Raw genomic sequence first — 27,904 nt, forward strand, 5'->3', positions numbered from 1 at the left:
GAGGCAGCAGCGTGGGCGACTGCCAGAGAGGGAAAGCCCAGCAGAGAGGAAAGAGAAACCGGCAGAGGGAGGAAGAGAGAAAGTGAGGAAGAGCACTTGAAAAAGAAGAAAGGAAACAGGGGTCTGCTCAGGGAGAAAGAGGAAGACTGGGTGTGGAGAGAGGGAATGACGGGGGGAAGATAAGACGGGGGGCGGGGGGGGGGCTAGACAGGAGCAGTAAGGTGAGGAGAGGGACTGGAGAGAGGGGGTGACAGGCAGACCAGGGGAGAAGAGAGAGAGGGAGAGGAGGGTGAGCAAGCCGGAACTCACAACCAGGACAGGGTTAGGTGAGGAGAGACAACTGTGAGAGGCAGTGTCTGAGACACAGAGGTGACAGACCCTGTCACTGGGACACCAGAGCTGGTAAGTCCCTGGCTGGGCTGGGAGGAACTTGTCTGGATGCTCATTCCTGGTGTCGGAGGACTTGTCTCGGGGAGCTGGCCAACATGGTTTGGGGGTTCATGAGAGAAGACGGGGACAGGTAGTCCAGGGCACCCTGAAGGAGGCAGGGAGTAGAATCCCTATGCATAGAGGGGGTCACATTCCTAGCCAGAGTTCAGTGGGCAGGAAGAAAGGAGCCCCTATTCTTATGGCCTGGCTGCAGACAGCTGCCCCCTCCCACAGCTGCCAGAGCCGCCCACCTCCCTTGGCACTGCTCTTGGTATGTGATCCCTGGCCATGGCCTCCCCCCGCCCCTCAGTCCCCAAACAACACTTTCTTTCTCCTCAGCCTTCTCTGACCTCCCATTCCTGACCCCAGCCCTGTCCTCAGCCCCCATCAGTGGAGAGACACAGCCCCTTTCTCTTTCTCCCAGAGCTCTCAGATGGAGCAGGGCCGACCCCGGAGCAGCCTGAGCCTGGCCAGCAGCACTTCCACCACATCGTCTCTGAGCAGCCCGAGCACCAAGGTCCTTGTGCTCAAGATGGGCTAAGGGAGGAGGGGGCGAAGGGTGGTCCTGGCCCGTTCCTAACTGTGGGGTCTGTGCCTCACAGGGACGCCGGTGGTCAACGGCAAGGTTCCTTACTGATTGATTGGGCCTGCCAGACTGGTCCCTAGTTGAGCATCAGCTGCAGCTGGGAATTTAGAGACACTCCCAGCCCTGTCCCCGCCCTTCTCAGTCTCACCTAACTTTAAGTCAGGAGAGCAAACAGACTGAGAGAAGGTGGCTGCTCTTGACAGGACTAGGGGACTTCCTCCCTAGTCTATAACCCTCAAACCCACCCACTCACAACCAGACATGGTGGTTCACAACTGTAATCCAGTACTGAGGAGGTGGAGGCAGGAACACAGATCGGGCAGGTGAGACCCTGTCTCATGCAAGACAACAAAATCCCAAGCCAGAGCCAGCACTGGGGAGGCAGAGGCAGGTGGATCTGGGTGAGTTTGAGGCCAGCCTGGTCTACATAGTGAGTTCTAGGACAGTCAAGGCTACAGAGTGAGACCCTTTCTTGAAAACAACAACAACAACAAAAAAAACACATGACAGAACAAGCCAGGTATGGTAGAACACACCTCAAATTCCAACAGTCTAGAAGTAGAGGCAGGAGGATCTGAAATTCAAGGTCAACCCTGGTTACATAGTGATTTGAGGATAGCCTGAGCTACATAAGTATCACCTAGGACAAAATTCACTACACTCCCTTAAGTTCAGAGCCCAGACAGAGATTTGGTCCAAGGCAGCCTGTGTTTCGACAGGTGCCCTTGTGAGGGAAGAGAGGGATGAGAAGCCCCATCTCCACTTGAACTTGCTTGCTGAGGATCTCTCTGCTGCAGCATCAAAGCTATCCTTCTGTGCTTTCATTTACTGGGACTTCTGTTTGGAAGGTGCTCCTGTGGAGAACTCCCAGCCCACACTCCCAGGTGGATTGCAGAGGTTCTTTGGCATCCCTGGCTGTGGTGGCCAAGAGCGTGTTCTTGCTGGGGACACCTCTACAGGGTCTAATGGAGCCCAGGCTGAACTTGAACTCCCCATGTAGCAAAAAAATGACCTAAAACTTGTTGTCGTCAGGGTCTCACTCTCTAGCCCTAGTTGTCCTGGAGCTTTCTCCGTAGACCTGGCTGATCTCAAACTCAGAAATCTGCCTGTCTCTGCCTCCTGAGTGCTGGGTTTAAAGGTGTGCAACATCACCTTGACCTTCCAGTTCTGCCTCTGCCTCCAGAATGATGGGATTAAGGTGTGAACAACCACCCTTGGTTTATGCAGTGCTGGGATTTGAACTCACACTTCATGTATGATGAGGAAGTGCTGTGTAAACAGAGCTAACTTGTGTTTTTTGTTTGTTTGTTTGTTTCAAGACTTGGTCTCAAACAGCAGACTGTCCTGGCACTCACTATGTTAAGTCCTGACCCTCCTGTATCAACAGAATGCTGGTTTTACAGCCATGTGCCACCATCCTCAGCCTCCTTGCCTGGCGTCTAGCCAGTGCCAGGAGAAGCCCTCATTCACTTCTGTTCCTATTGTACCTCAGAAGCCTACTCGTGCCGTACATAAGGTCCATGCCTTTGGGAAAAGGAACAACGCACTTCGGCGGGACCCCAACCTGCCCGTGCACATCCGTGGCTGGCTGCATAAACAGGTAAGGCTGGAGGGAAAGCTGTGGTCCCTGGATGCTGAGTCCTGCTCCTGAGTTTCCTTCCACACTCCCGACACGATACGCTTCTTCTGCCTCATCCTCGACCTGCTACTGTTCCCTCCACACCTTACCCATTCATTCCCTGTCTGTGTTTGAATATTTCACGTTCCTGGCTCCAGGACACGGGGTATACACATATAAGATGAACAAGTATCTAAGCCATATTTAAGATCATCAAAGTGGGCTGTAGAGCATGATGGCATGCGCCTTTAATCCCAGCACTCCTGAGGCAGAGGCAGACAGGTCTCTGTGAGGCAAGTCTGGTCTACATTGCAGGACAGCCAGAACAACATAGAGAGACCCTGTCTCAAAAAAAAAAAGATAACAAGAAGATGATCAGGGTGAGGCAAGAATTGTGTAATGGATTAGTAAATAAATAAACGGACATGCCTATAATCTCATTACTAAGGATACAGAGGCAGGAGGACCTTTTAGCTACAGAGCAAATTCAAAGCCAGCCTGGGCTACTTGAGACAAACAAAACCCACAAAATTTTGAATAGGCTGTTAGGAGTTTGTAGAGAAGGAACAGCACATGATAGGGAACCTTTTACATCTTAGGCTTTGAACATTTGCACAAAGTTCCTGTATATGAAACCTCTGTGGTGAATCACCTCAACCAAACCTTCCAGAAATTTCTAAAACCTCCATGGGAAGTCAGGTCCTAGTAGAGGTATAGAGGTATGACTTTCCTTTTCTTTCTTTCTTTCTTTCTTTCTTTCTTTCTTTCTTTCTTTCTTTCTTTCTTTCTTTCTTTCTTTCTTTCTTTCTTTCTTTCTTTCTTTTTTTAGACAGGGTTTCTCTGTGTAGCTTTGGAGCCTGTCTTGAAACTTTGTAGACCAGGCTGGCCTCGAACTCACAGAGATCCGCCTGCCTCTGCCTCCCGAGTCCTGGGACTAAAGGTGTTTGCCGCTGCCACCACCACCCTTCGGGGTAATACTTTTCTAAGGTATAGTTTAAAATTGGCCAAGCTTACGCCGGGTGGTGGTGGCGCATTCCTTTAATCCCACCACTCAGGAGGCAGAGGCAGACAGATCTCTGAGTTCAAGGCCAGCCTGGTCTACAGAGCGAGTTCCAGGGCAGCCAGGGCTACACAGAGAAACCCTGTCTCACGGGGGAGAAAGTGGCCAAGCTTAGAGCCAGATGCGATACCACTCAATCAGGCCCCCAGCTTTCAGCTATATGAATCCATCAAACCAACACATGCCTATGCCCCGCCCCCCAGTCCCTCTGCCCGCTCCCCCTTTCCTCTCTCCCTCTCACCCATGTGCCTGCCTCTCTCTGGGTCTCTGCCCCCCATTTCTCTTTCCTCCTGGCTCTCTGGACTTTGTCCCCGTCTCCCCAACCCCAGTCTCTGTGCCCCCGGGTCACTTTCTCTATCTAGCTTTTTCTCTCTTCAGCCTCTCCCTTGTCTCTCTCCCTAGGATAGCTCAGGCCTCCGGCTGTGGAAACGCCGTTGGTTCGTCCTCTCCGGCCACTGCCTCTTCTACTACAAGGGTCAGTGTCCCAGCTGCCCCCTTCCCACCAGAACCTCTCCCTCTCGGGCTTCCAGCTGCCCTGACAGCTGCCTGACCTCTGCCCCCAACTCCTCTCTGCAGACAGCAGAGAGGAGAGTGTCCTGGGCAGTGTACTGTTGCCCAGCTACAGTGTCAGGCCAGATGGGCCAGGAGCCCCACGTGGCAGGCGATTCACCTTCACCGTGAGTATGTTTGTGGGTGCTTGTTAGGTGGTAGGCCCGAACTTGAGGTGACCATGCCTTGGGGCTTCCACATTTGAAGAGGTCTTACCATGCTTGCTCTGAGTTCTAGTCCCAAGCCTCTGTCCCTTGCAGGCGGAGCACCCAGGCATGAGGACCTATGTCCTTGCAGCTGACACACTGGAGGACCTAAGAGGCTGGCTGCGGGCTCTGGGCAGGGCCTCTCGTGCTGAGGGGGAAGACTGGTGAGTGAAAGCCAGGCTTGCTCCCCATCAAGCTCCTCCCTTTGTAGGACAGTCATTTAAACATGCAATTACTAATTATCTCCTAATAGACCCTACCATGAAAGACACCAAACCCCAACACACACACACACACACACACACACACACACACACACACACACACACACACGCAAGGAACTTCCTCCAATAGCAAAAAGGTTTTCTCTTTTAAGATCTGCCCACCTGCAGGCCGGGCGGCTGTGTGTAAGCCTTTAATCCCAGCACTGGGGAGGCAGAGCCAGGCAGATTTCAGTGAGTTGTGAGTTTGAGGCCAGCATGGTCTACAGAGCGAGACCCAAGACAGGAACCAAAAGTACACAGAGAGACTATCTTGAAAAACTGGGGGGGGGGGGGGGGGGGGGGGGAGATCTGCCCACCTGCTTGTCCAGCCTGACTCCCAACTGACGTACTCAGCAGACATTCTCAGCTCTGCCCAAGGAGTTAGAAACATTTTCCACTCTCAGAACACCAAGTCTTGGCTAGTAGTGTCTACTAAACAAAGTCAGCTTGGAGGCCATGCCACATTTTTAAAAAGACTAGTTTCTTTTTATTTCAAGTGTGTGTTTCTTAGCATGTATGTATGTGTACCACATATGTGCATGGTGCCCTCAGAGGCCAGAAGAGGGTGTCAGATCCCTTGGAATTGGGATTACAGTTGTGAGTTGCCTCAAGGGTGCTAGGAATTGAAGCCAGGTCACATTAAAAAATGTCTGTAAATGAATTTATTTATTTATTTTTACTTCTTTTTTTTTGAGGGAGGAGCTATATAGTCCTGGCTGTTCTGGAACTCTATGTAGACCAGGTTGGCCTTGAACTCACAGAGATCTGCCTGCCTCTGCCTCTGGATTAAAGGCAGGCATGTACAACCACACTATTTTTGTTTTTTGAACAAGGTCTCAAATAGTCCCGACCAGCCTAGAACTCGCTGTGTAGTTGATCACCTTGAACTTCTGACCAGGCTGGTTCCACTTTTCAAGTGCTCGAATTCCAGATGTGGGCTGCCACACCAGTGCTGTAGGAACTTGTCCCCAGGAACTCTTGTATACCACTAGGCAGGCACTCTACCAACTACGCCATACCCCCAGCCCTGTGTGAGTTTTTGTTTGGTTGGTTGTGTGCCTGTGTGGGTTTGTAAACATGAGTTTGGTTGCTGGTGGACGTCAGAGGTGTTGGGTCCCTCTGGAACTAAAGTAGTTAGAGGTGATTGTGAGCTGCCCAATGTAGGGGCTAAGAGCTGAACTTGGGTCCTCTGAAAGAGCAGCAAGCACTCTTAACGGCTAGGCTACCCCTCCAGTTCCTGCTTATTTACTGGCGATTGAAGCCAGGGTTTCATACTTTAAGCAAGCTGTCTAGTACTGAGCTACCTCCCCAGCCCTATTTTTGAAGTAAGTAAGTGTGTGTGTGTGTTTGTGTGTGTGTGAGTGTGTGTACAACTGCATATGCCTGTGTCAGTGCATGTGGAGGCCAGAGCAGGGCATCGGGTGCTATTTTCTATTGCTGTCCATCTGTAAACAGGTCTCACTGAGCTGGAAGCTTGCCTTATTAGTTAGGCTGGCTGGCCCATAAGCTCGCAGGGTCTAGCGTCTCAGCCCTCCAGTTTCCTTGGGTATTGACACACAGAGCCATGCCCAGCTGTTCGTTTGGTTGGTTAGTTTTGGGTTTTGTGACAGGGTCTCACAGTATAACCCTGGTTGACCTGGAACTCAGATCCACGTGCCTCTGCCTTCCCAGGGCTGGGATTAATGTGTTCCTGACCGTTCTTGGGAGACTAAAGCTGGATAATCACAAAGAATTCCAGAACAGCCTGGGCTATAAAGATGCTTGCTTCAAAATGACATCACCTCACTCCCCAATTCCTCCCCCCCCCCAATATCAGACTGTCTCAGGCATCTTCCCAGCTTGCCCCAGTTTCTAGACCACAGGACACTGAGTCCTGTACCAGTAGACCCAGTGACCTTTTAGGAGCAAGAGTGATATCGCTCTATATGCCCGTTTGCTAGTGGACTACCCAGGTCACCTGTACGACCCCAGCCCGGGGAAGGCCCCGGGGGCCCCGGGGGGCCCCCAGAGGCGAGCAGAAGGGAAGAGGGGCGCATCTCAGAATCACCAGAGGTAGCTCGGCTCTCCAGAGGTCGTGGCAGACAAGGAATGTACGCGTCCAGCCCTGCAGCTGATCTTCAGTCCGACACGTGGAGCAGGAGGACCAGGAGCCCAGAGTAAGTAGGAACACGTTGGGAGCTTAGGACCGAGCCCTGTCATTATCAGGGCGTGCCATAAGAGTTGGGCCAGTTGCTGGTTGGTGGTCTAGGAAAGAGGAGCCAGTTGGAGGCGTGGCTTAAGGGAAGGATGAGGCCTCCAGAGACCTTGGTGGTGGCTTGGTCCTTTGCAAGCGGATGCAGGTGTTCCCAAAGGGACTCACCCACACTTTGCCCAGCAGAGAGGGGCAGGGAAGCCAGACATCCTTGATGGGTAGCGGACTGGGAGCAGGGGCTCCGACTAACTCGGTTCCCTGATTCTCTCCTCTCCATAGGCTGTTCTCATCCCTCTCCCGCCCGCCCTCCCCTCTGAGCCTTCCCCGTCCTCGTTCTGCCCCGGCGCGGCGACCCCCTCTCTCAGCAGGAGACATATCATTTCCCGCCCGGCCTCACACTCCCCTGAGTCGCATTGATGTCCGACCTCCTCTGGATTGGGGACCCCAAAGACAGACCCTCTCCCGACCTCCCACTCCGCGCCGAGGACCCTCCTCCGAAGCAGGCGGAGGACGGCCACCCAGGAGTCCCCAGCCCCGGAGACAGGAGCCTAGAACTCAGGTGCGCGGAGAGAGCGGGCTGCGTTTCCCGTCAGGCTTCAAAGCTCTCTTTCCAGGCCAGTAATCGAGTCACGCCTCATGGACATTATGGGGATCAGAGTTCACAATGCAACTGGTTTTCCCAAATCCAAGGCTAGTGGATTTCAAGTCCCATCAGGCCTCAGGATTACTGGCGTGCCATTGTTCCTGTGCATTGTGGGTATTGTAGTCCACAATGCGCTACATCAAACTGAGGCATAGTTTGGTTTCCAGTTATTATTTCAAGATAGCCAGCCTCTTGATAATTTCTCTAAGACTCACAGATTTATAGCCCAGAATATCTGCAGCTAACTGCCCACAGCCCCTAGCGGCTTTGCCAGGCTCGTCCATTTACCCTGTGTGTGTGGAGCCAGTATAGTTGAGGACGTGTGTATGTGCTCCAAACCAGAGCCTGGCCATTCTAGGCAAGTAGTCTACCACTGACCTACTCCCCAGTACCTTTTTTACTTATTTTTTTGAGACAGGGGGGTCTCCCTAAGTTGCCCAGGCTGGCCTTGAACTCACTCTGTAACCTAGGCCTCCAGAGTAGCTGAGATGACAGCCCGTACCACTAGGGCCTAACAAGACGCTTCTAAGCATTTTTTTTTTTTTTTTTTTTTTTTTTTTTTTTGGTTTTTCGAGACAGGGTTTTTCTGTGTAGCTTTGCGCCTCTCCTGGAACTCACTTGGTAGCCCAGGCTGGCCTCGAACTCACAGAGATCCGCCTGGCTCTGCCTCCCGAGTGCTGGGAGAGTGTTGGGATTAAAGGCGTGCGCCACCACCGCCCGGCTTTTTTTTTTTTTTTAATTTTTTAAAGATTTATTTATTTATTATGTATACAGTGTTCTGTCTGCATGAATGTCTGCAGGCCAGAAGAGGGCACCAGATCTCATTACAGATGACTGTGAGCCACCATGTGGTTGCTGGGAATTGAACTCAGGACCTCTGGAAGAGCAGCCAATGCTCTTAACCTCTGAGCCATTTCTCCAGCCCTGCTTCTAAGCATTTTTATTTCAGTCTACCCAGGCCTCTTCTGGTTCTTCCACCTATCTCCAGCTGCCCCCAAGACCCCCTGGGACCCGGGCCTCCATGATTTTGCTGGTAGGTTTCTTGCAGCCCCAGGAACCCACTAGACTCCCTCTCTCGCTCGACCTCCCCACTCCCCAGGATGGTTGTCTCCTCGACAAGGAGCCTTGAGAAAAGACCATTCGGGAGCCTGGGTAGGTTCTCTTCCTGTTTTCCCATGGCTGATGAAACAAGGCATTGAGTGAAAAAGTGAGCACATGATTCTGCCTAGGTGTGGGTCGAGGAGAAGGTTTATTGTGGATATGAGGGAGAGAACAGTCAGAGGCATCTGGAGGAGTCCACACTGAACAGGGCCATGGGAGGAGAGAAAGGGGCGGGGGAGACAGGAAAAGAAAGCCGAGGACGAGAGACCAAAAAACCGTGTGGCTGAGGTTATATAGGAATCAGAGACGCTGGCCGAAGGGAAGGGAAGCTCCGGGGTTGGAGAGGTTCAGGTTAGGGGTGGGATGCATTGCTGAGGCTGCTGGCCAGCATCCTCTTTGCTGTGTTAAGTAGGCACCTCAGCCTTTTGCCCCCAGTTTCCTTGAGACCTAACAAGTGTCACTTGGAATTCATTCCCACATTGTTCTTGCTGTAGTGTTCAAAACCACAGGGGAAGACCAAAGATTTAGACAATTCAAATTTGGATTTAAGGAACTGATTCTTACTGCTAGCAGAGAAGATGACAGCCTTAGGGCCAAAAAGCATGCCGTGCCAAAGGGGGCTGACGGAAGGGTTTATAAAAATGGGCATCAAAGCCCTTTGACCCTGGAATTTTCTCCTCCTTAGCCAGGCCCCCCAGCAGACTCAACTTTGCATCAGAGCTTGGAAACAGACGTAAGTTCTCCCAGATCCAATCCCTGTCCAGTTCTCAGAGTCGAAGAGAAAAAGGTCTAGACCAGCTGTTCTCAATCTGTGTGGGTCCAGACGCCCTGGGAGTTGTGTGTATCAGATGTTCACGTTACAGTTCATAACAGTAGCAAAATTACAGTTATGAAGTAGCAACAAAGTAATTTTATGATTGGGGGTCACCACAGCATGAGAAATGTATTAAAGGGTCGCAGCCTTAGGAAGGTTGAGAACCACTGTTCTAGATGGAGCTGGGAGGGGAAAAGCCAGGTGGGGTCCATAAACGCTTCCTTCTCAACTTCTCCCAGACCCTGTTGACCAAGCTGTGTGGGCAGGACCGGCTCCTGAGGCGGATCCAGGAGGATCTGGACAAGAGGCAGGAGGAGAAGGTGCAGCAGGGAGGGCGTGAGCTGCTCCTGTCTCACCCAGGCGTGAGGGTCGAGACGCTTCCGAAGTCTGACCACTGTTCTCTGTGCAGGAGCAGCTAGAGGCAGCCTTGGAGCTGACTCGGCAGCAGCTGGGCCAAGCTACCAGGGAGGCTGCGGCTTCGGGGAAGGCCTGGGGTCGCCAGCGCCTTCTGCAGGACCGGCTGGTGAATGTGAGGGCAGCTCTGTGTCACCTAGCTCAGGTGCGCATCTGGGAAGGGCAGGACTCTCAGGCTTGTGCCTGCTGCAGTGGAGACTGTATGGGCTTGAGGGTCACGCTTGAATCATCAGCCAGGTCACATTTTCAAATCTGTAATCTTTTAAAAATGTGTTCTTATTGCGTGTGTGCGTGTGCGCGTGCGTGCGTGCGTGCGTGCGTGCGTGCGTGTGTGTGTGTGTGTGTGTGTGTGTGTGTGTGTGTGTGTATGTGTGTGTGTGTGTGTGTACATGCACACCAGCGTATCCCATGGCATCCATGAGAGGGTCAGAGGACAACTTGAAGGAATCGGTCTCATCTTCCACCCTGCTGGTCCTGGGGACCAGACTCAGGCCACCAGACTTGGCAGCAAGTGCCTTTATCAAATGAGCCATCTTATGGCTTCTTTAACCCATAATCTTGATCATTATAGGTGAGGGGCAAGCAACCAAGCAGTAACGAAGCTTTAGTAGCTTAAGAGGATGATGATGATGATGATGATGATGATGATGATGATGATGATTGTTTTATTGAGACAGGGTTTCTCTATGTAGCCCTGGCTGTCCTGGAACTCACTATGTAGATCAGACTGGCCTTAAACTCACAGAGATCCACCTGTCCTTGCCTCCGAGTGCTGGGATTAAAGGTGTGTGCCACCACATCTGGCCAAGAGGATGATTTTTACAATGAGTTATTATTTTCTATTATACGTATGTGTATGTGCATATGAACATATATGTAGGGTGTTGGGTGTTCTGTGTTGCATGGGTCAGTCGATGAAAGAGAGTCACTCCAAGATGTAATTTAGGCTCTCTATGGCAGCAGGGAGGAACAGTTTCTACCAGCTGAACCCCAAGCGGCCCTGCAAAGGTGTATTTATTGATTGTTACACAAAAGTTGTTTTTTGGGTAAAACAAGTTCGTCATCCCAAAGCCCTGATCTAATCTGTGTTTCGTGAAGGAAAACATCACAAGCCTGCAGCTTTGGTCCTTATTGCTCTGTGTGCTGTTTGCAGTACCTGATAATGCAAGACACTCCGGGTGTGCCAGGACTGTCTTGTGACCAAAGTCACGCAAAGGCTGTCAAGCTCCTTCAGAAAAACAGCTCTGTAGATAGGAGAAAACAATCTCGTTTTCTACAGTGATTCCTTCAAGATCTAAGGACTTCTGCATAACAACTATTCATTTGTTTACCCTAGATATAGTGAACACCACTATCTCCTTCTCATGTTGAGATACTCTCCTAGATTTCCCACTCCACGCGTACATGTGAACCCAGGCCCTCAATCACAAGATGATCTGATTTGACTTCATCGTATTTTTTAAAATAGTCTCACTATGTATTCCCAGCTGGCCTGGGACTCACAGAGTTCTGCTTCTTCTGCCTTCCTTCTGCTGGGATTTAAGGCATGTGCCACCATGCCCTGCAAAGTGAAACCAAAGGGATAGCTTTTTGTTGTTGTTGTTGTTGTTGTTATTACTTATTCTGTGTGTTGGCTTGATGAGATGTCTCAGCAGGTAAAAGCACCTGCCCCCAAACCTCAGGACCTGATTCTCCGAACCCACATGTCCGAAAAGAGAGCCAACCCCCACAAGCCATCCTTCCCACTCACACATAAAAATAAACATTTAGAAATGAATGGTGTGTACATGTGCCAGTGTGCTGGTGGGTCAGAGAACAACTTGGAGGAGCTGGCTCTCGCCTTTCACTGTGTGGTTTCTGGGGATGGAAGAGGTCTTCAGGCTTGCTACCAAGCACCCTTTCCTGCTGACCTCACTCGCTCTCCGTAGGTGATTTGACATGGGCTTTCTGGCTTTCAACGAACTCTCCCTCAATGTTACTATGACCTTAAAAAAGTTATCTAAACATTCAGGGCATTTCTCTAGATAAGAAAAAATAGTATTTGAAGAGGCAGAAGATTTCTGTGAGTTCGAGGTCAGTCTGCCTGGTCTATAGTGAGTTCCAGGACAGCTAGAGTTACATAGTGAGACCGTCTCAAAAACAAAAAAAAAAAATGTATTGGAGAGATTGCTCAATGGTTTAGAGCACTTTTGCTCTTCTAGAGGACCTGGGTTCAATTCCCAGCACCCACATGTTGGCTCACAGTCATCTGTAACTCCAGTTCCAGAGGATCTGACATCCTCTTCTGTCCTCCATGTACACAATGCACACACATACACACAGGCAAAACACTCATACATATAAATAGACCTAAAAATTAACAAAATAAATAGTATCTATTTCATATGATCCTTGTGAGGACTGTGTTAAAACACAGAAATGAACAGATACTTAAAATTTTTCTGTGGGCTGCTAGGCTGCATGGCTTTAAGGATCCACCCATGTCCACAGGGATCACATGTGGCATATGGCCTGGGGTTCCCAGTAGTTTAGACAAAGAAGATCGTGGGGTTGAAGTCCATCTGGAGTGAGACGACGTGGAGGGAGCCTCCCTCTTCCTCAGCTGGGGCAAGATCTGGTGGTTTGAGGGACTAATCTTGTTTCTCCCCCTTTTCTGGGACTTTAGGAGCGAGAGCAGGTTTGGGACACGTACAGCGGCCTGGAGCAGGACCTGGGCACCTTAAGGGAGACTCTTGAGTACCTCCTGCACCTCGGGTCCCCCCAGGTACACCCCCACCCTCCCCTCCCTGCCCACAGCACCAAAGCCACCTGGGAACTGTGGACGCTCCAGCAGTGTCTGGGAGCCAGAGTCCCACCCATTCGATTAGTGACTTTCCTCTTGATGTGACCCTAATACAGGCAAGAAGCAATCATGGGAAATGTGTTATGTTAGGTTGTGTTTTGGTTTATGTTTGAGGATATGGTTCTTCACTGTGAGGGAGGTAAGGCAGAGTTCATGTTGGCAGGAGTAGACGAGGATTTCTCAAATCTCAGCGGATCAAGACACAGAGAGTCAGGGCTGGAGAGATGGCTCAGTGGTTAGAAGCACCTGCTGCTCTTGGATAGCACCATAGTCCAGTTCCCAACACCCACATGGTGGCTGTCAATCATCTGTAATTACAGCTCCAGGGGATCTGATGCCCCTGGTCTCCACATGCACCTGCACTCAATGCACACACTCACATGTAGACACGCACATCTACTCATATTTAAAATAATAAAAATAAACCTTTAAAAAAGAGAAGAGTCGAGAAATGCTGGCATCCCTCCAGCTCACTCACTCTCTAGAATGCTTTAGTCTAGAATGCTCTGCTTCCTCTATTACATTTTCAGATTTATTACTTTTTATTTATGTGTTTGTACATATATTTACGTGTGTGCGCGCGTGCACGTGTGCACACGCGCACCCTTGGAGGCCAGAGGAGGGTGCTGGATTCCCTGGAACTGGAGTTACAGTCAGTTATATGTTGTCTGATGTGGGTGCTGGGAACTGAACTTAAGTCCTCTGGAAGAGCAGCAAGTACTCTTAACCCCTGAGCCAGCAACCCCCACCCCCCAAGGTCTGTCTATTAGGTAGCTGTGGATGTCCTGTCCTGGAACTGACTGTGCAGACCAGGCTGGCCTTGAACTCATAGAGATCCACCTCTCCTTTGGCTTTCTCTTGTGTCTCCTTTATTCATTCTGGGATCCCAGCCCATGGAACAGTGTGACCTAAGGTCAGTGTGGTCTTCTCCCTCAGCCAGCCCTCTCTGGAAATACTCTTAGACCCAGCCTAACCATCAGACAGTCTGTCCCAGGCTGCTCCTCCTTCCTTTCTAAGTCCCCTATTGTCCTAAAGACCTAGTTTCAGAAAGCCACTCTCTGGCTGCTTCGAAATGTCTCCTCTCGAGTGAAGCCCTGCTTGTACTGTTAAATGCTACGACTGAGCCCCGTCTCCTTCCACCCTGAAAATTCATGTCTAGCGCCTACTTCCAGTCAGTTGCTGTTAAATTTATCCTTGGGAGTTTTCTGTGCTCCCTCTTTCTCTCTCTCTCCCCTTTCCCAGCTTTTCTCTCTCTTCTTCACTCTTATTTTGTGTGTAAGTGTGTGCAGGTGTGTGTGTGTACTTGTGGAAGCCAGAGGACCTTGTGCACCTTGTTTCTCAGACTGAGTCTTATTGGTGAAATTATTCAGGCCACTCCACGTAGTTAGAAGGGAGGTTTATTTTGTGGGGTAACTTACAAGTGAAGGGATAGTTTACAGGGTCTGGGAAAGGTGTGGCGCAGTCCGGCAGTGTTCTCTGGAGAACTCTGCTCGGTCTACCTCCAGCGTCCAGGGTCCAGGAACCAAGAGAGCCGGCGCATCTGGATCTCGGGTCTTCAGGGCCCTCCCTTGGCCCCACCTTGTAAGCGTGACAGTTACTGAAGCCTCAATGGGGGTTGGAACTTCCAGACCAAAGCTGGAATGGCTAACCACTACAGAGTCTCATATTGGTCTGTTACTCATCAAGTGGGCACTAGGCTCCTCCGCTAGCGAGCCCCAGGCATCTGCCCGTCTCTGTCTCCCCAGTGCTGAGGTTACCTGTGCCTCTGGTCTGGCTTTGTGAGTTTTAGGTATGAACTCAGGTCCCCAGGCCTGCACAGCAAGCCCTTTGTGGACAGGGCCGTTTTTCTTGCACTCTCTGTTTCTGTTGTTGGTTTTTTGGGGGCCGGGGGTGGTATGAGACAGGGTTTCTCTGTGTAGCCCTGGCTGTCCTGGAACTGGTTCTGTAGACCAGGCTGGCCTTGAACTCACAGAGATCCGCCTGCCTCTGCCTCCCGAGTAAGTGCTGGGATTAAAGGCCTGTGTCACCATGCCTGGCTTTCCTCTGTTGGTTTTTTGAGACAAGACTTCATATTGTAGCCATGGCTGGCCTTGAAATACATAAGCTAATTTGGCTAGAAAAGAAGGTGATCCTCCTGCCTCTGTCCCTCAAGTGCTCATCACATTGGACCTGTTTTAGGCCTGATGGAAGCAGCCCGTTGTGTGCACCTGTGTGCTTGGCCGCTCGCCTCTTTCCAGGGTCTAACCTGAGCTACATAACTCCAAATTATGTCTGGAGGGATGTACACCTGTAATGTAGTCCAAGCAACCAGGAGACTGAGGCAGCAGGATTCCAAAACGAAGAACAGAGCTGGGGTTTTCAAACCAAGAGCTCAGCTGGTCAAACTCTTGCCTAGCATGCACACAGACCTGTGTTTAAGTCCCAGCACTGTGTACTGCAGGTGCTGTAGCTCAGGCCTACAACTCCAGCACTCAGGAAGTGTAGAGACAGGAGCATCACAGGTTCAAGGCCGTTTTTGGCTACGTAATGAGTTCAAGGCCATCATGACATATACATGAGAACTTGTTTCAAAAAAACAAGAGGGCTGGAGAGGTGGCTCAGCAGTTACTAGCACTTGCTGCTCTTGCAGAGGACCCAGATTTGATACCCAGCACCCACATTCTTCTGAAACTCCAGTTCCAGGGGATCTGACACCCTCTTCTGGCCTCCTTGAACACCAGGCATGCACATGGTGCACAGACATACATGCAGGCCAAACATCCATACACAATTTATTTATTCATTTGTCTACATCTATCTATCTATCTGTCTGTCTGTCTGTCTGTCTATCTATCTATCTATCTTTTGGTTTTTCAAGAGAGACAGAGTTTTGCTGTGTAGCTTTGGAGCCTGTCCTGGGACTCGCTCTGTAGACCAGGATGGTCTCAAACTCATAGAGATCTGCCTGCTCTATCTCCCGAGTGCTGGGATTAAAGGTGTGTGCCACCACCGCCCACCACAATTTATTTTTTTTTTATTTTATTAAAGATTTATTTATTTATTATGTATACAGAAGAGGGTGCCAGATCTCATTACAGATGGTTGTGAGACATCATGTGGGTGCTGGGAATTGAACTCAGGACCCCTGGAAGAACAGTCAGTGCTCTTAACCTCTGAGCCATCTCTCCAGCCCCCACAATTTATTTTTAAGTAAAAAAATGTATTATGAACAGGACATGTCCAAATAAAAAATAATTAATTAAAGGCTTGTTGGACCTGCCATAATGGGACAATGTCTCAAAAACAAAACAAACAAAAAACCAATGGGCTTTATAATGAAATGATAAATACCTACAGTTAAACCTAGCGAAGGGTAGTGTAGCTGGAGAGTTTCTCTCCAGGTCCCACCAAGCCCCCGCAGCCACTCAGACCCAAATAAACACACAGACACTTATATTATTTAAACTGTTTGGCCTAATGGCTCAGGCTTCTTGCTATCTAGTTCTTATATCTTAAATTAACCCATTTCTATTAATCTATACATTGCCACATGGCTTGCGGCTTACCAGTACTCTACATTTTACTTCTCATGGCGGCAGCAGCTGGCAGCATTTCCTGACTCAATTCTCTTCTCTCCATATACCGCCTACACTATACTTCCTGCCTGGCTACTGGCCAATCAGCATTTTATTTATCAATCAATCAGAGCAACACTTTCACAGCATCCCCAGCACTTCCCTTTTCTTTTTTTCAAAAGGGGAGGTTTTAACCTTAACATAGTAAAATTACATCTAACAGAACAATTATCAAGCAAGAATTACAGTTACAGGGTAGGACAGACATTGCTGAAAGCCACAAACATCATTAGTTATCATTAAAGCAGTATAAAACAGGGGCGGGGGAGAAGGCCGCTCTTCCAGAGAACTCTGGGTTCAATTCCCAGCACCCACATGGCAGCTTACACCTCTCTGCAACTCCAGTTCCAGGGGATCTGACCCCCTCACATAGAAACCCATGCAGGCAAAACACCAACAGGGGGGTGGGGGTGGGCAGGAAATGCCTTGACACACTTGTATCTTTAAAAAAAAATGCTGGGGCCTGGAGAGATGGCTCAATGGTTAAGAGCATTGACTGCTCTTCCAAAGGACCCGGGTTCATTTCCCAGCACCCATATGGCAGCTCACAACTGTCTGTAACTCCAGTTCCAGGGGACCCTCACCCAGACATACACAAAGACCACCAATACACATAAAATAAAAATAAATAAATTATTTTAAAAAAAGCTGCATAAAACATAGAGATGTACCATGTTCATAGATAGGAAAAAGCAGAGTGAGATGTAGGCTCTCCAGATCGGTTTCCCCAGTGGCAATGTGCAGGTCTTGTATACATTGGAAAGCGTGGGGCTGGGGCACATGGCTCGTTGGTTATGTCACTTACTGCTCTGTCAGAAGGCTGGGGCTCAGATTCCAGCACCCACGTGGGATGGCTCACAAACTCCTATGACTTTAGCTCCAAGGGATCTGATGCCCCTTTCTGGCTCTGTGGGTACCTCCACATACATTATCACATACCCAGAGAGACACATACATACATACAGATGAATAAAAAATAAATAAATCCTTAAAATTTGGGGGGCTGGTGAGATGGCTCAGTAGTAAAGGCACTTGCTGCCAAGACTGATGGCCTAGGTTCAGGGACCCACATAATGGAAGGAGAAAAACAGTTCCCATATGCAGTCGGACCATAAGTCATACATGGAATTTGTAAATAAAGGACAGAAACAACCAAGACAACCTTCATGCAGCTGCCTTTAGAGCCTTCGGGGTGGGGCCCATCTGCTGCTGCTATCCTTGTATTTTCTCTTCTTGAACAAACCCCTTTCCTTCCCCTAGGACCGAGCAGCTGCTCAGCAGCAGCTGTGGATGGTGGAGGACACGCTGGCAGGTCTAGGTGGCCCCCAGAAACAGCCCCCACATACTGAGCCCAAGTCTCCATCCCCTGCACCCCAAGCAGAGGAGTCCTCGGAGCGGGAGGTGAGATTTCCAGCTCCTCCTCAGTTTCCTATCTCACCTGTCCTAACCCGGTGAGTCCCCCACCCATCTCTTTCCCTTAATCACCTACCAATCCCATGGCAACGGTGGGGGGGCATTGAATCCCCTGAAGTCTGCCATCATGTAAATGCTGGGACTTGAACCTGGGTCCTGTGCAAGAACACTGTGCTCTAACCACTGGACCATCTCTTCAATCCCATCCTCTTCTAATTGCTCCCAGGACCCAACCCCAGGCAATGGTACCCCTTTCAGGCCGGGTCTTATGCTATCAATGAATGTCATCAAGACAGTCCTGCAGACATGCCCACAGCCAAGGAGATCTAGCTATTCCCTCACTGTCCCAGTGTGTGTACACTTTTGTGTGGGTTGTGTACTCATGCCACAGTGTTCATGTGGAGATCAGGGATAATTGTGGGAATCAGTTCTCTCCTTCCACAACGTAGACCCTGGGAATGGAACTTAAATCATCAAACCTGGTGGCAAGTAATCGTATATATAGCTATTTTGGGGGAGGCTATTTTTTGTTTGTTTATTTTTTGAGACAGGGTTCCTCTGTGTAGCTTTGGCTGGAACTTGTTCTGTAGACCAGGTTGGCCTCGAACTCACAGAAATCCGCCTGGCTCTGCCTCCCGAGTGCTGGTATGAAAGGTGAGTGCCACCACCGCCCAGCGTCAGTTTCTAATCTACTCTTTACTATATGTTTTCTGAAGGAGAGCATCACACCTCCACCACTTTAGTCCTCACTGTGTACCATTTGCAGTGCCCAATAAGGCAAGAGCCTCGGGTGTGCCCGGAGCGTCTTGCCACCAAAGTCCTGCGAATGCTGCAACACCCCCCCAGAAAAAGCAATTCTACAAATCATGGAAACCAATCACTAGTTTCCACAATGATTCTTCAAGGTCAAAGTACTTTTAGAAAATAACTGTTCGGGGGCTGGAGAGATGGCTCAGTGGTTAAGAGCACTGGCTACTCTTCAGAGGACCCAGGTTCAATTCCCAGCACCCACATGGCAGCTCACAACTGTATCTCCAGTTCTGACACCTTCACACAGACACACATGCAAGCAGAGACACAAAACACAGGAAACAACTGTTCACTCCAGTGTTTTACCCTGAATGCAGTGACTGCTGGGTTCCTACGACACTATCCATCTGTCTCCTGATTTTCTGTCCACCCCAGCTAGAAAGGGCATCGACACCAAAGGAAACTTCATCAAGTGTGCTTTGGTGAACCACCGAGTTCTTGGGGGTTAATTACAGGAGCACGAATGTGTGAATGTGTAATTCAGAGGCAGCTGCTCCACTGGGAAGCCCCCAGACACCACCATAGCATGGCGCCCAGTGCGTGCTCCTGGGAAGCCGCTCACTGCTCTGAATATTTTTGATGTTGAGCAACGTGTTTAACTTGAGAGGGTAAGAGAGGTTAAGCAACTGGTTCAAAGTCGCACAGCTAATAAGTGGCAGAGATGTGATCTGAAGCCAGTACATCTGGCTCTGAGTTTGTAATCTTAATATTTTCCATGCTGTGCCTCAGTTGGTCAATACTTGAAATAGGAAGAACAACAATATTTGATCCCCTTTTTTTTCCTTCCAGAGCCTTCCAGAGTCACTGGAGCTTAGCTCCCCTCAGTCCCCTGAGGTGGACTGGGGTCGACCCCCGGGAGGTGACAGAGCCCTCCTCAGCCCCCGCCCAGGTGAGCACCCTGGTAGGGTGGGACTGCTCTGTGTCCTTATTCTAAGTCCCTTTCTGTTCTTCAAGGTGTTGGGTCTCCAAGGGTCTCACGGGCGTCCAGCCCTGAAGGTCGTCCACCCTCATCCCCACCGCTGAAAACTAAGGTAGACTGTCTCCGAGACACCTCAAGTCTGCCTCATAACCGTGCTTGACCACCTCTGACCTCCCAACACTAGTTGTGTGAAGATGCTGTGTGATTTGGGGTAGTCACTAAGCCCCTCTGAGCCTCTATGCTTCTCATCTTGGTAACGGCACTAATAGGCTTGCAACGACATGAGATTTAAAACAAAATAAACAGGGGCATGGCTTGGTGGAAGAGCCCTGCTTACAACCCCCCAGTGAGGGGCTGGGGGGAGGCTCGGCGGTGAAGCCTGGGAGGCGGGGGTTCATTCTGCAGCGCCTCTCTGGTGAAAGAGCTGGTATTTTCCACTCGATGTCAAGTTATTGGGGGAAGCTGACATGCCTAGGAGGCGGGACGCTTCCTTCTCCATAAGGTGGGGCAGGTGATGGAAGGCGGCCAAAGACGTGGGTGGGAATGCGACCACACAGGCCCCGGGAAGCCTTTGTCCTCGCTGCTGGTCATGTGTTCGGGGCCAGGGAGGGCACGCCGCAGGCTCTGGAGGACAGGGGCTCGGGCTCGGTGAGGGGGCGCCAGGCTTTGGGTGGGAAGTTCCTAGGGCAGAGAGAAGGAGGAAACCGAAGGTTAGGGTCTCGGTCTGTCTCTCCCCAGGCCCCGGTGGCGCGGCCTCGCATGAGTGCCCAGGAGCAGCTGGAGCGCATGCGCAGAAACCAAGCCTGTGGGCTTCCTCTCCCTCGCCCTGCCTCCCCGGGGCTCCTGACCCTGGGGAGGGCGCTGTCCCCAGCAGGACGCCAGCCTGACTTGGAGCAGAGGGTGAGGAGAGCAGGGTCTTGGACTGGGGAGCAGGGTGGGAGAGCACCTTCTGTTCCTAGATTCAATCTCCCTCCCTCCCTCCCTCCCTCCCTCCCTCCCTCCCTCCCTCCCTCTCTCTCTCTCTCTCTCTCTCTCTCTCTCTCTCTCTCTCTCTCTCTCTTTCTTTTTTTTTTAAGACAGGGTCTCATGTATCCCAGGCTAGCTTTGAACTTGCTACATAGCTAAGGTTGGCCTTGAACTCTGGCCTCCGGCCTCTACCTCCCTTGTGCCATGATTACAAGCTGTGCCACCATACCCGGTTTATACAGTGTCGGGGTGGAGCCTGGTAGGCGAGTGTTCTGTTGATCAGCCACACCCCAGTCCCTGCTGCCTTTCTAAAATGGGAATACTTCCCACTTCCTTGATGTAAACTAAGTCATCCCACCCAGTACTTGTTCCTCCTGCAGTGGGAGGACAGAGTGAGGAGGTGTGTGAGAGGCTCCTGGGGAGTGTAGCACATACTCAGGTTGCCTCAGCCCGGAAAGGGACCTCATAACAGACTTCAGCAGTGATTGCACCCCAGTCCAGCCTGGAGAACCCATGAGGTTTCATGGGGTATGTGAGGGGCTACCTCCAGTAGCAGAAATGACCTAAACACAGCCCCATTGCCAAAGCCCTCCCCGCATGAGTGACAGCTCACCAAAGCTGCAGTGGCAGCGCTGTCTGCAGAACGTGCAGGCACTCAGTAGTTCTGAGAGATCTCTCTGTAGCGGGGCTGGCTAGTCTCCTCTGCCCGCTGCCGTGTTTGCTGTGCCCATCCTTCAGTCGTGGAAGTTTCCATAACTCAGCAAGTTTCAGCTTTCCCAGACATGTGAAGCTGGCTCATTTCCTCCTTCTCAGGATTCTCCCTGCTCCTGCAGGGAATGTTTCAGTTCAGAGGAAACTGCCGTGAACCAGGAGGAACAGGTCTCTCTCGAGTTTCTGTGTTGGAACTCAGGCTCTCTTAGTTGCTATGTGGCACAGAAGAGGCTGTACCTCCTGTAGCTCTCTCTTCCATGCTCCCTGTGCACACACTATGCCAAACTAAATCATGTGATCTGAGGGAGAGGGAAGGGGTAGAGAGACAGGCAGACTGAGTAAGGATGTATCTTTCCTCACCACACCCCTCTCCAGCTAGGCCCTGCTTGCTAATGGCACAATTAGTCATAAACTCCTGTCCTAATGTTAGGAAGAGGATCACCTGGGCCTGAAGGAAGCTGACATATAACCCCATCGATGAAGATTATAGCAGAAGATCCTCAAGGCCATCGTTGGCCGGAGCTGGGAAGGGGAGCATTGACAGAAACAGTGGAGACCTAACACAGTGGAGCCTCAGAGGGGAGGGGAGCTGGAGCCATGGCTCAGTGGTTGGGAGCACTGGCTGCTCTTCCAGAGGACCCATATGGCAGCTCATAACTGTCTGTCATCCAGCTCAAAGTGATTTGACACCTCACACAGACATAAATGCAGACAAACACCAATACACATAAAATAAAAATTATAAACCAAAAGTGAGAAAGAGCAAAGCACCGAGAGGAATGGCGGAGGGCGGGAGGCCAGAGGAGCCTCTTCAGAGAGCAGCCTTCCCTGAGCAGGCCCCTTGAGGAATCTCAGACTCCTTCCCTACAAAAGCATAGGTCTGACTTTTTATAGCTTTTTATAGCCATGGCCAGGCTAAAGGAAGTTCCAGATGATGTGATTTTGTTCCATGTAGTATATGTGACAGGGAGCATGGAGGAGCCACGTGCCACGGATTGTAAGCTGTCAAGTCACAGCAGTGACTCCTTAATTGTGAACTTCAGGGAGGCACGGCCTGATTCAGCCTGTGGAGTCGGGCCTAAAAGCACAGGCCTATGTTCTGTCACTGTGGATGGATTCATTGGTCAGATGAAACATTCTCATGGTCCGATCACATCTCAACAGCACCACAGGCTGGGGACCAATCCTGTGACATATAACCCTCTGGGGATATTTAGATCCAAATCAGAGAAGCTTTTGTAGGGCAGGAGTAGACCCGCTGTAGGTGTGGGCAGGACTTCGGAGGCCTAATGTTCTCAAAGAGGACAGGTGAACTTAAGTAGCATGTCTTTGGGCCATTTCATTCTGAGACCCCCACCTAGCATCACCATAACAATAGGAAGTGGGACATCAGTGGAGCTGATGCACAGCTCCCGCCCCAACCCTGAGGAGATGGAGGCTGGAGGATGAGGGGTTCAAGGCCATCCTCATCTGTATAATGATTGGAGGGCACTCTGAGCTACATAAGAATCTGGCTGAAAAATGTGGGGGCAGCCGGGTCGTGGTGGCACACGCCTTTAATCCCAGCACTGGGAGGTGGAGCCAGGCGGATCTCTGTGAGTTCGAGGTCAGCCTGGTCTACAGAGTGAGATCCAGGAAAGGCACCAAAACTACAAGAAGAAACCCTGTCTCGAAAAACCAAAAAATAAAAAATAAAAAAAATGTGGAGGGAGCCAGGGCGATGGCTCAGTGATTGACTTTGGAGCCTCAGACCGTTGGATAAAGCCTGGGCCAACAGTGAATGCCTGTAATCCCCGTGGCATGGAGATGGGAGGTGGAGATGGGTGGAACCCTGGGAGCGGTGGATCAGTTAGTGTATTGAGTCTTTCTCTGTCTTGCCAGACACCTTCCAAATCAGAGACTCGTTATTAATTTTGAAATCTTGACTGATAGCTTAGGCTTGTTTCTAACTAGCTCTTATAACTTAAATTAACCCATTACTGTTCATCTATGTGGTGCCACGTAGCTCGTGGCTTTTACCTCTCATCCTACATGTCTTGCTTCCTCTGCATCCCGCCTCAACTCCCTTCTTTCCAGTGTCTTCTCTGTCCCAAAAATCCTACCTAGCCATTGGCCGTTCGGCTTTGTATTAAAGTGACACATATTCACAGTATACACAAATATTATTCCACATTTCCCCCTTTTTGTCTAAATAAAAGGAAAGGTTTTAACTCTAACTGCTGAGCCACCTCTCCAGCAAGGTTTTAACTCTAACAAGGTAAAACTATATACAATAAGAACAATTATCAGGTAAGAATTACATTCACAATGTCCAGTCCATTTACATTTGGCATATTCGGAGAAAATACTCCATTATTTATCCTATCTTGATGAGGTCCACAGCTCTGTACCTGATTTACCTTCTATCATAACTAAGGAAAACTGCAACTATAACTCCCAAGTCTTCAACTCCATTAAAGACCCCAAATAGATACAATATTACCTGAGTAAACAGGAAGTATAGTGCAACCCACTTCCAAACCTATAGAAATGACAGACATCTGGCTGACTAGACAGTCACCCAAGGTTCCTGTACAACATTGGGGCAGCCAATCTTCAGCCTACAGGCCTAGAACATCTAGCAGACTCTTCTATGAAGCAGGAATTTTGAAGGACCATCCTGCCTTGTTTTGATAAAGTTCAACAGTCACTTTCTTATGTGTCTTGCAGAATGTCTGGCAGACTTTTTTTTTTCTTTTTTCTTTTTTTTTTTTTTTGAGGGGGGCGGGTTCCAGACAGGGTTTCTCTGTGTAGCTTTACACCTTTCCTGGAACTCGCTCTATAGACCAGGCTGGCCTCAAACTCACAAAGACCACCTGCCTCTGCCTCCCGAGTGCTGGGATTAAAGACATGCTCCACCATGACCCAACTTTCTGGCAGACTTTTCTATGAAGCAGAAATTTTGAAGGACTGTCCTACCTTGTCTTGGCAAAGTTCCACAGTCTTTTTTCTTTGTGTCCTGCTTGTCCAGCTGTACAGCACATTGTCAGCAGTCAAGACAAGCAGTTTCTTACCCAAATGGCTAGTTTTGCCACATTGAATGCAAACTCCATATGAAGTTTCTTCGATGCCCATCGTCTTCTCTGAAGTAAATTGGTGCTGCCAGGAGCAGATGTTTCATTGTCATGAAAAGCTCATTTTTTAAAAATTATTTGGGGTTGGGGATTTAGCTTAGTGGTAGAGCGCTTGCCTAGCAAGCACAAGGCCCTGGGTTCGATCCTCAGCTCCAAAAAAAAAAATATTTATTTATGTTTATTTTATGTGCTTTGGCATTTTGCCTGCATGTTTGTCTGTATAAGGGTGTCAGTTCTTGGAGTTACAGACAGTTGTGAGCTGCCATGTGGGTGCTGGGAATTGACCCTGGGTCCTCTGGAAGAGTAGTCAATGCTCTCTTAACTGCTGAACCATCTCTCCAGCCCCCATGAAAACCTTATGTTAACAAAAAATTTAAATGTCATATTCTATGTGTCTTTGAAGTTTTTGAAGACCATCTATCTATCTAAAATATATCTCTGTTTGACCTTGAAGCCAGGATTTTCAGGGGGTCTCCCTCAATCAAACCTGATCTCTATCAACCTTGAATGGATCCACAGACTTTGGTTTCCTGTGAAACAAAAGCACAACTTCTTCTATAACATAACATTTTGACTTTCATTTTGAAGTTAAGACATGTTTAAAATATATAAGTTGGTTTAATTTGGCAGTTTTTATAATCCAATGTCAGCAGGTATTGTTTGTTCATCAGCAATCCAAAAACATACATACAGGATCCAGACTCCCTGTATATTTCCCATCTCCACATTGCTTATTCTTTTTTTAAATAAAGACTTTATTATTTTTAAACTATTTATTTTTTTATGACTGTCTATATCCTTTTTCTTTTCTTTTTCTAAAGCCTACACACATTGTTAAACACATTGTAACCTGTTTAGAGTTTTTTTCTTTTCCTCTGAACCTGCTTGACTGCATGTATCTGTAACCTTTTCTGTCTTTATGAGCAAAACCTAGAACTGCCAGGCAATTTGGCTCAGCTTATGTCCTGCTGGCAGCTCAAGCCCTCAGGCTGCACCCAGGAGATGTGTCTCTGTACCTCAGCCTGCATGAGAGACTTTGGGACTAGGAAGCCACATTTGACTCCATTTTTGTGTGGTTGGAACCTATTTTTGAAGCTTTCTCGGGTCTTATATAGAAATATGTGCCTGGACGTTGGATGCCATTTGAAGTCAGGCTTTTCTTTGGGCCACCATCTCAAATAATGACACAGAGACTTATTAATTATAAAAGCTCAGCTGATAGCTTAGGCTTGTTCCTAACTAGCTCTTATAACTTAAATTAACCCATTGCTGTTCATCTACGTGGTGCCACGTGGCTCATGGCTTTCACCTCTCATCCTACATGTCTTGCTTCTCCTGTGTCCCGCTGGTGACTCCCCTTCTTCCCAGCATCCTCTCTGCCCCCCAAAATCCTACCTAGCTATTGACCATTTAGCTTTTTATTGAGTCTGTCAGAGTGACACATATTCACAGTGTACAAAAAGTTTATTCCACAACAAGTTAGTCTGGCCAACCTGCTGGTTCCAGGCCAATGACAGATCTTGTCTCAAACCAAATGTGGAGGACCAGAGGAGGGACACCCAGGTGATGCTGTGACCTTCCTAAGTATCTGCATGTAGGTGGGTGGGGAGGGGGACCTGAGGAGGAGAGGGGAGGAAGGGAGGGAAGACTGGGGAAAGAGGCAGAGAAAACAGGGCCTTCAATGGCTGAACTCTGTTTCTGCCTTCCTTCCCTTCTTCCCTCCCCTCCACTTTTCCTGTTTTCTCCCCTGCCCCTTCTCCCTACCAAACTCTCCTCTCTTCTTTCTGTCTGGACACAATCTCGTCATGTACTCAGACCAGGCTGGCCTTGAACTTGTGACCATTCTCCAAGGCAAGAATTCTAACCACCTAATTCCTTCCAGCCTGTTGTAGGAGCTGCGAACTGGCTCAGGAGTTCTGGGTCCTGGAGTAGGTATGGATCTAGAGTGGTGAGTGGAGATGGGGGGATCTGGATGCAGGCAGGGAAGCAATGGCATTGTCATAGTGTCCTGGGTACCACACAAGTCTCCAAAACTCCGGAGTCCCTTGAGTTCCTGTGGTATCTACAAAAAAGCCAGGAAGCCCCTCATGCCCAGTCAGGAACTGCAGCGCTCCAGTGGCCTGGTTCATCTAGTAAGGGCGACCGGACTGCTGGTCTACCTGCGATGCACAGGGCCTGGGTTTAAAGTTCTCTAGATACAAACCAAGAAGCACAAATCCCAGAAGGCCTTGGTGGCCCCTTTGACACCGTGGCTTATTTTCTGTAGTCCCAGGCACTCTACAACCTACATGCCAACATCTGGAGGCCACCGGGAGCGGGTCCTCAGTCTCTCCCAGGCTCTAGCTACAGAGGCTTCCCAGTGGCACAGGCTGATGATGGGTGAGGTGCCAGGCTCTGCACCCCTGGGTCTGAGGGAGGAGGCCTGGAAATGTGGAGTGCAGATGTCTAAGTTAACAATTCTCGTTTCCCTTTCAGGCTCTCCAGGGGGAAGCTCAGACTCCAGGGGAGACTGTCTCCCGCCAGGCTCACAAACTCCCAGTGAAGAACTGCCCCAGGTCACCTTGTCCCCAGCTTCTCACAAGGCTGACTCTGCTACCACAGGGTTCTCATGCCCAGGGAGCGGGCCAGGCCTGGCCCAGTGGGAAACGGGCTGGGACCCTGGGAACACCCCTCCCACTCCACTGCAGGATGAAGGGACATGGCCCCTGAGAGTCACTCTGCTGCAATCCAGCTTTTGACTTGCCTCTTTGACACAAGCTGGGAGCTCGACCTTGAGGTGTGAAATCATTCAGGACCACAGGGGAGAAGTTTGTTCTGTCATGTGCTCTAGGTGGGCCGGGCTACTGTGGACAAATGTTGATTATCCCAACACTATCCAAATTTGGATTAAAACTTTAAACTATTAGTCAATACATAGCTTTATTCTCTCTGAGGTTGTGACATTGTGTTCAGATTCACAGGTAATGAGGAAACTGCCTGACTCCATTTTGAAGTCAGGAGCCATTATGCTGTATTTTTAAAAATAAGTTTCTATGCACTGTGAGAGTTGAGTTGCTCCGTTTCCTGGAACTTGACCTTCCCCAACCCATGACCTTGATTTTTTTTGAGAATACCCTGACCTCTCCCTAATCACATGGTGGGTGACCATATGATGTTTCTTTAAGGTTTTTCTATATTATATCACCCCATTGTCTCCCTTCAGTAAAACTACTCCTGATTTTACTCCTTAAAAGGGGCCTAAGAGGTGGATTTGCTGCTGCGCTCTGTAACCCGACTTAGGAGGAGACAGTTTCTGGCCAGCTCTTGGGTGCACCCCAATAAAAATAAAGCTTGCTTCAAATTTGACTCAAATTTTGGGCTTATTCTCGCCATTTGGGATTAACATTTTCTGGAGGCCCCAGTGAGATTCAGACCACCCACCAAAATTCTAAACCTGGACCTTCGCTCCAGAACTCCAGGGGGTTGGGGAGCTGCCTCCAGGGGCACGTGCCTTGAGCCCTTCTAAGGCTCTGGGGCTGTCTGCAGTTCTCGGACTGTCCTGATGAACAGAAAAGCAGCAGGCATCTACGGAGGCCGCCTGGGGAGTCACAGTCTGCTTCTGATTTGCAGGATCCCTATCTGGGTTGTGGAGGGAGCTCAACA

At 49.7% G+C, this 27,904-nt stretch overlaps 1 protein-coding gene and 1 non-coding gene across 2 annotated transcripts; both read left to right on the forward strand.

Moving 5' to 3' along the window:
- The first annotated feature begins 241 nt into the window (after nucleotides 1-241).
- Plekha4 (pleckstrin homology domain containing A4) lies at nucleotides 242-27,607 on the forward strand. The gene is made up of 20 exons (XM_052711850.1): nucleotides 242-402; nucleotides 854-946; nucleotides 2,508-2,615; nucleotides 4,096-4,168; nucleotides 4,270-4,370; nucleotides 4,503-4,612; nucleotides 6,652-6,867; nucleotides 7,182-7,461; nucleotides 8,495-8,578; nucleotides 9,332-9,379; nucleotides 9,700-9,780; nucleotides 9,870-10,019; nucleotides 12,540-12,638; nucleotides 17,591-17,731; nucleotides 19,343-19,442; nucleotides 19,508-19,584; nucleotides 20,211-20,372; nucleotides 26,145-26,194; nucleotides 26,529-26,641; nucleotides 26,738-27,607. Exons 2-20 carry the CDS (start codon nucleotides 863-865, stop codon nucleotides 26,998-27,000), a joined length of 2,340 nt encoding a protein of 779 aa, XP_052567810.1. The 5' UTR covers nucleotides 242-402; nucleotides 854-862; the 3' UTR covers nucleotides 27,001-27,607.
- Trnaa-agc (transfer RNA alanine (anticodon AGC)) lies at nucleotides 24,340-24,420 on the forward strand. The gene has a single exon. It is a non-coding gene; the product is annotated as a tRNA-Ala (tRNA).
- Nucleotides 27,608-27,904: the final 297 nt, after the last annotated feature.

Source organism: Peromyscus californicus, unplaced genomic scaffold (assembly GCF_007827085.1).
Source record: "Peromyscus californicus insignis strain IS unplaced genomic scaffold, ASM782708v3 Scaffold_4__1_contigs__length_199733344, whole genome shotgun sequence".
Classification (NCBI taxonomy): Eukaryota; Metazoa; Chordata; class Mammalia; order Rodentia; family Cricetidae; genus Peromyscus; species Peromyscus californicus.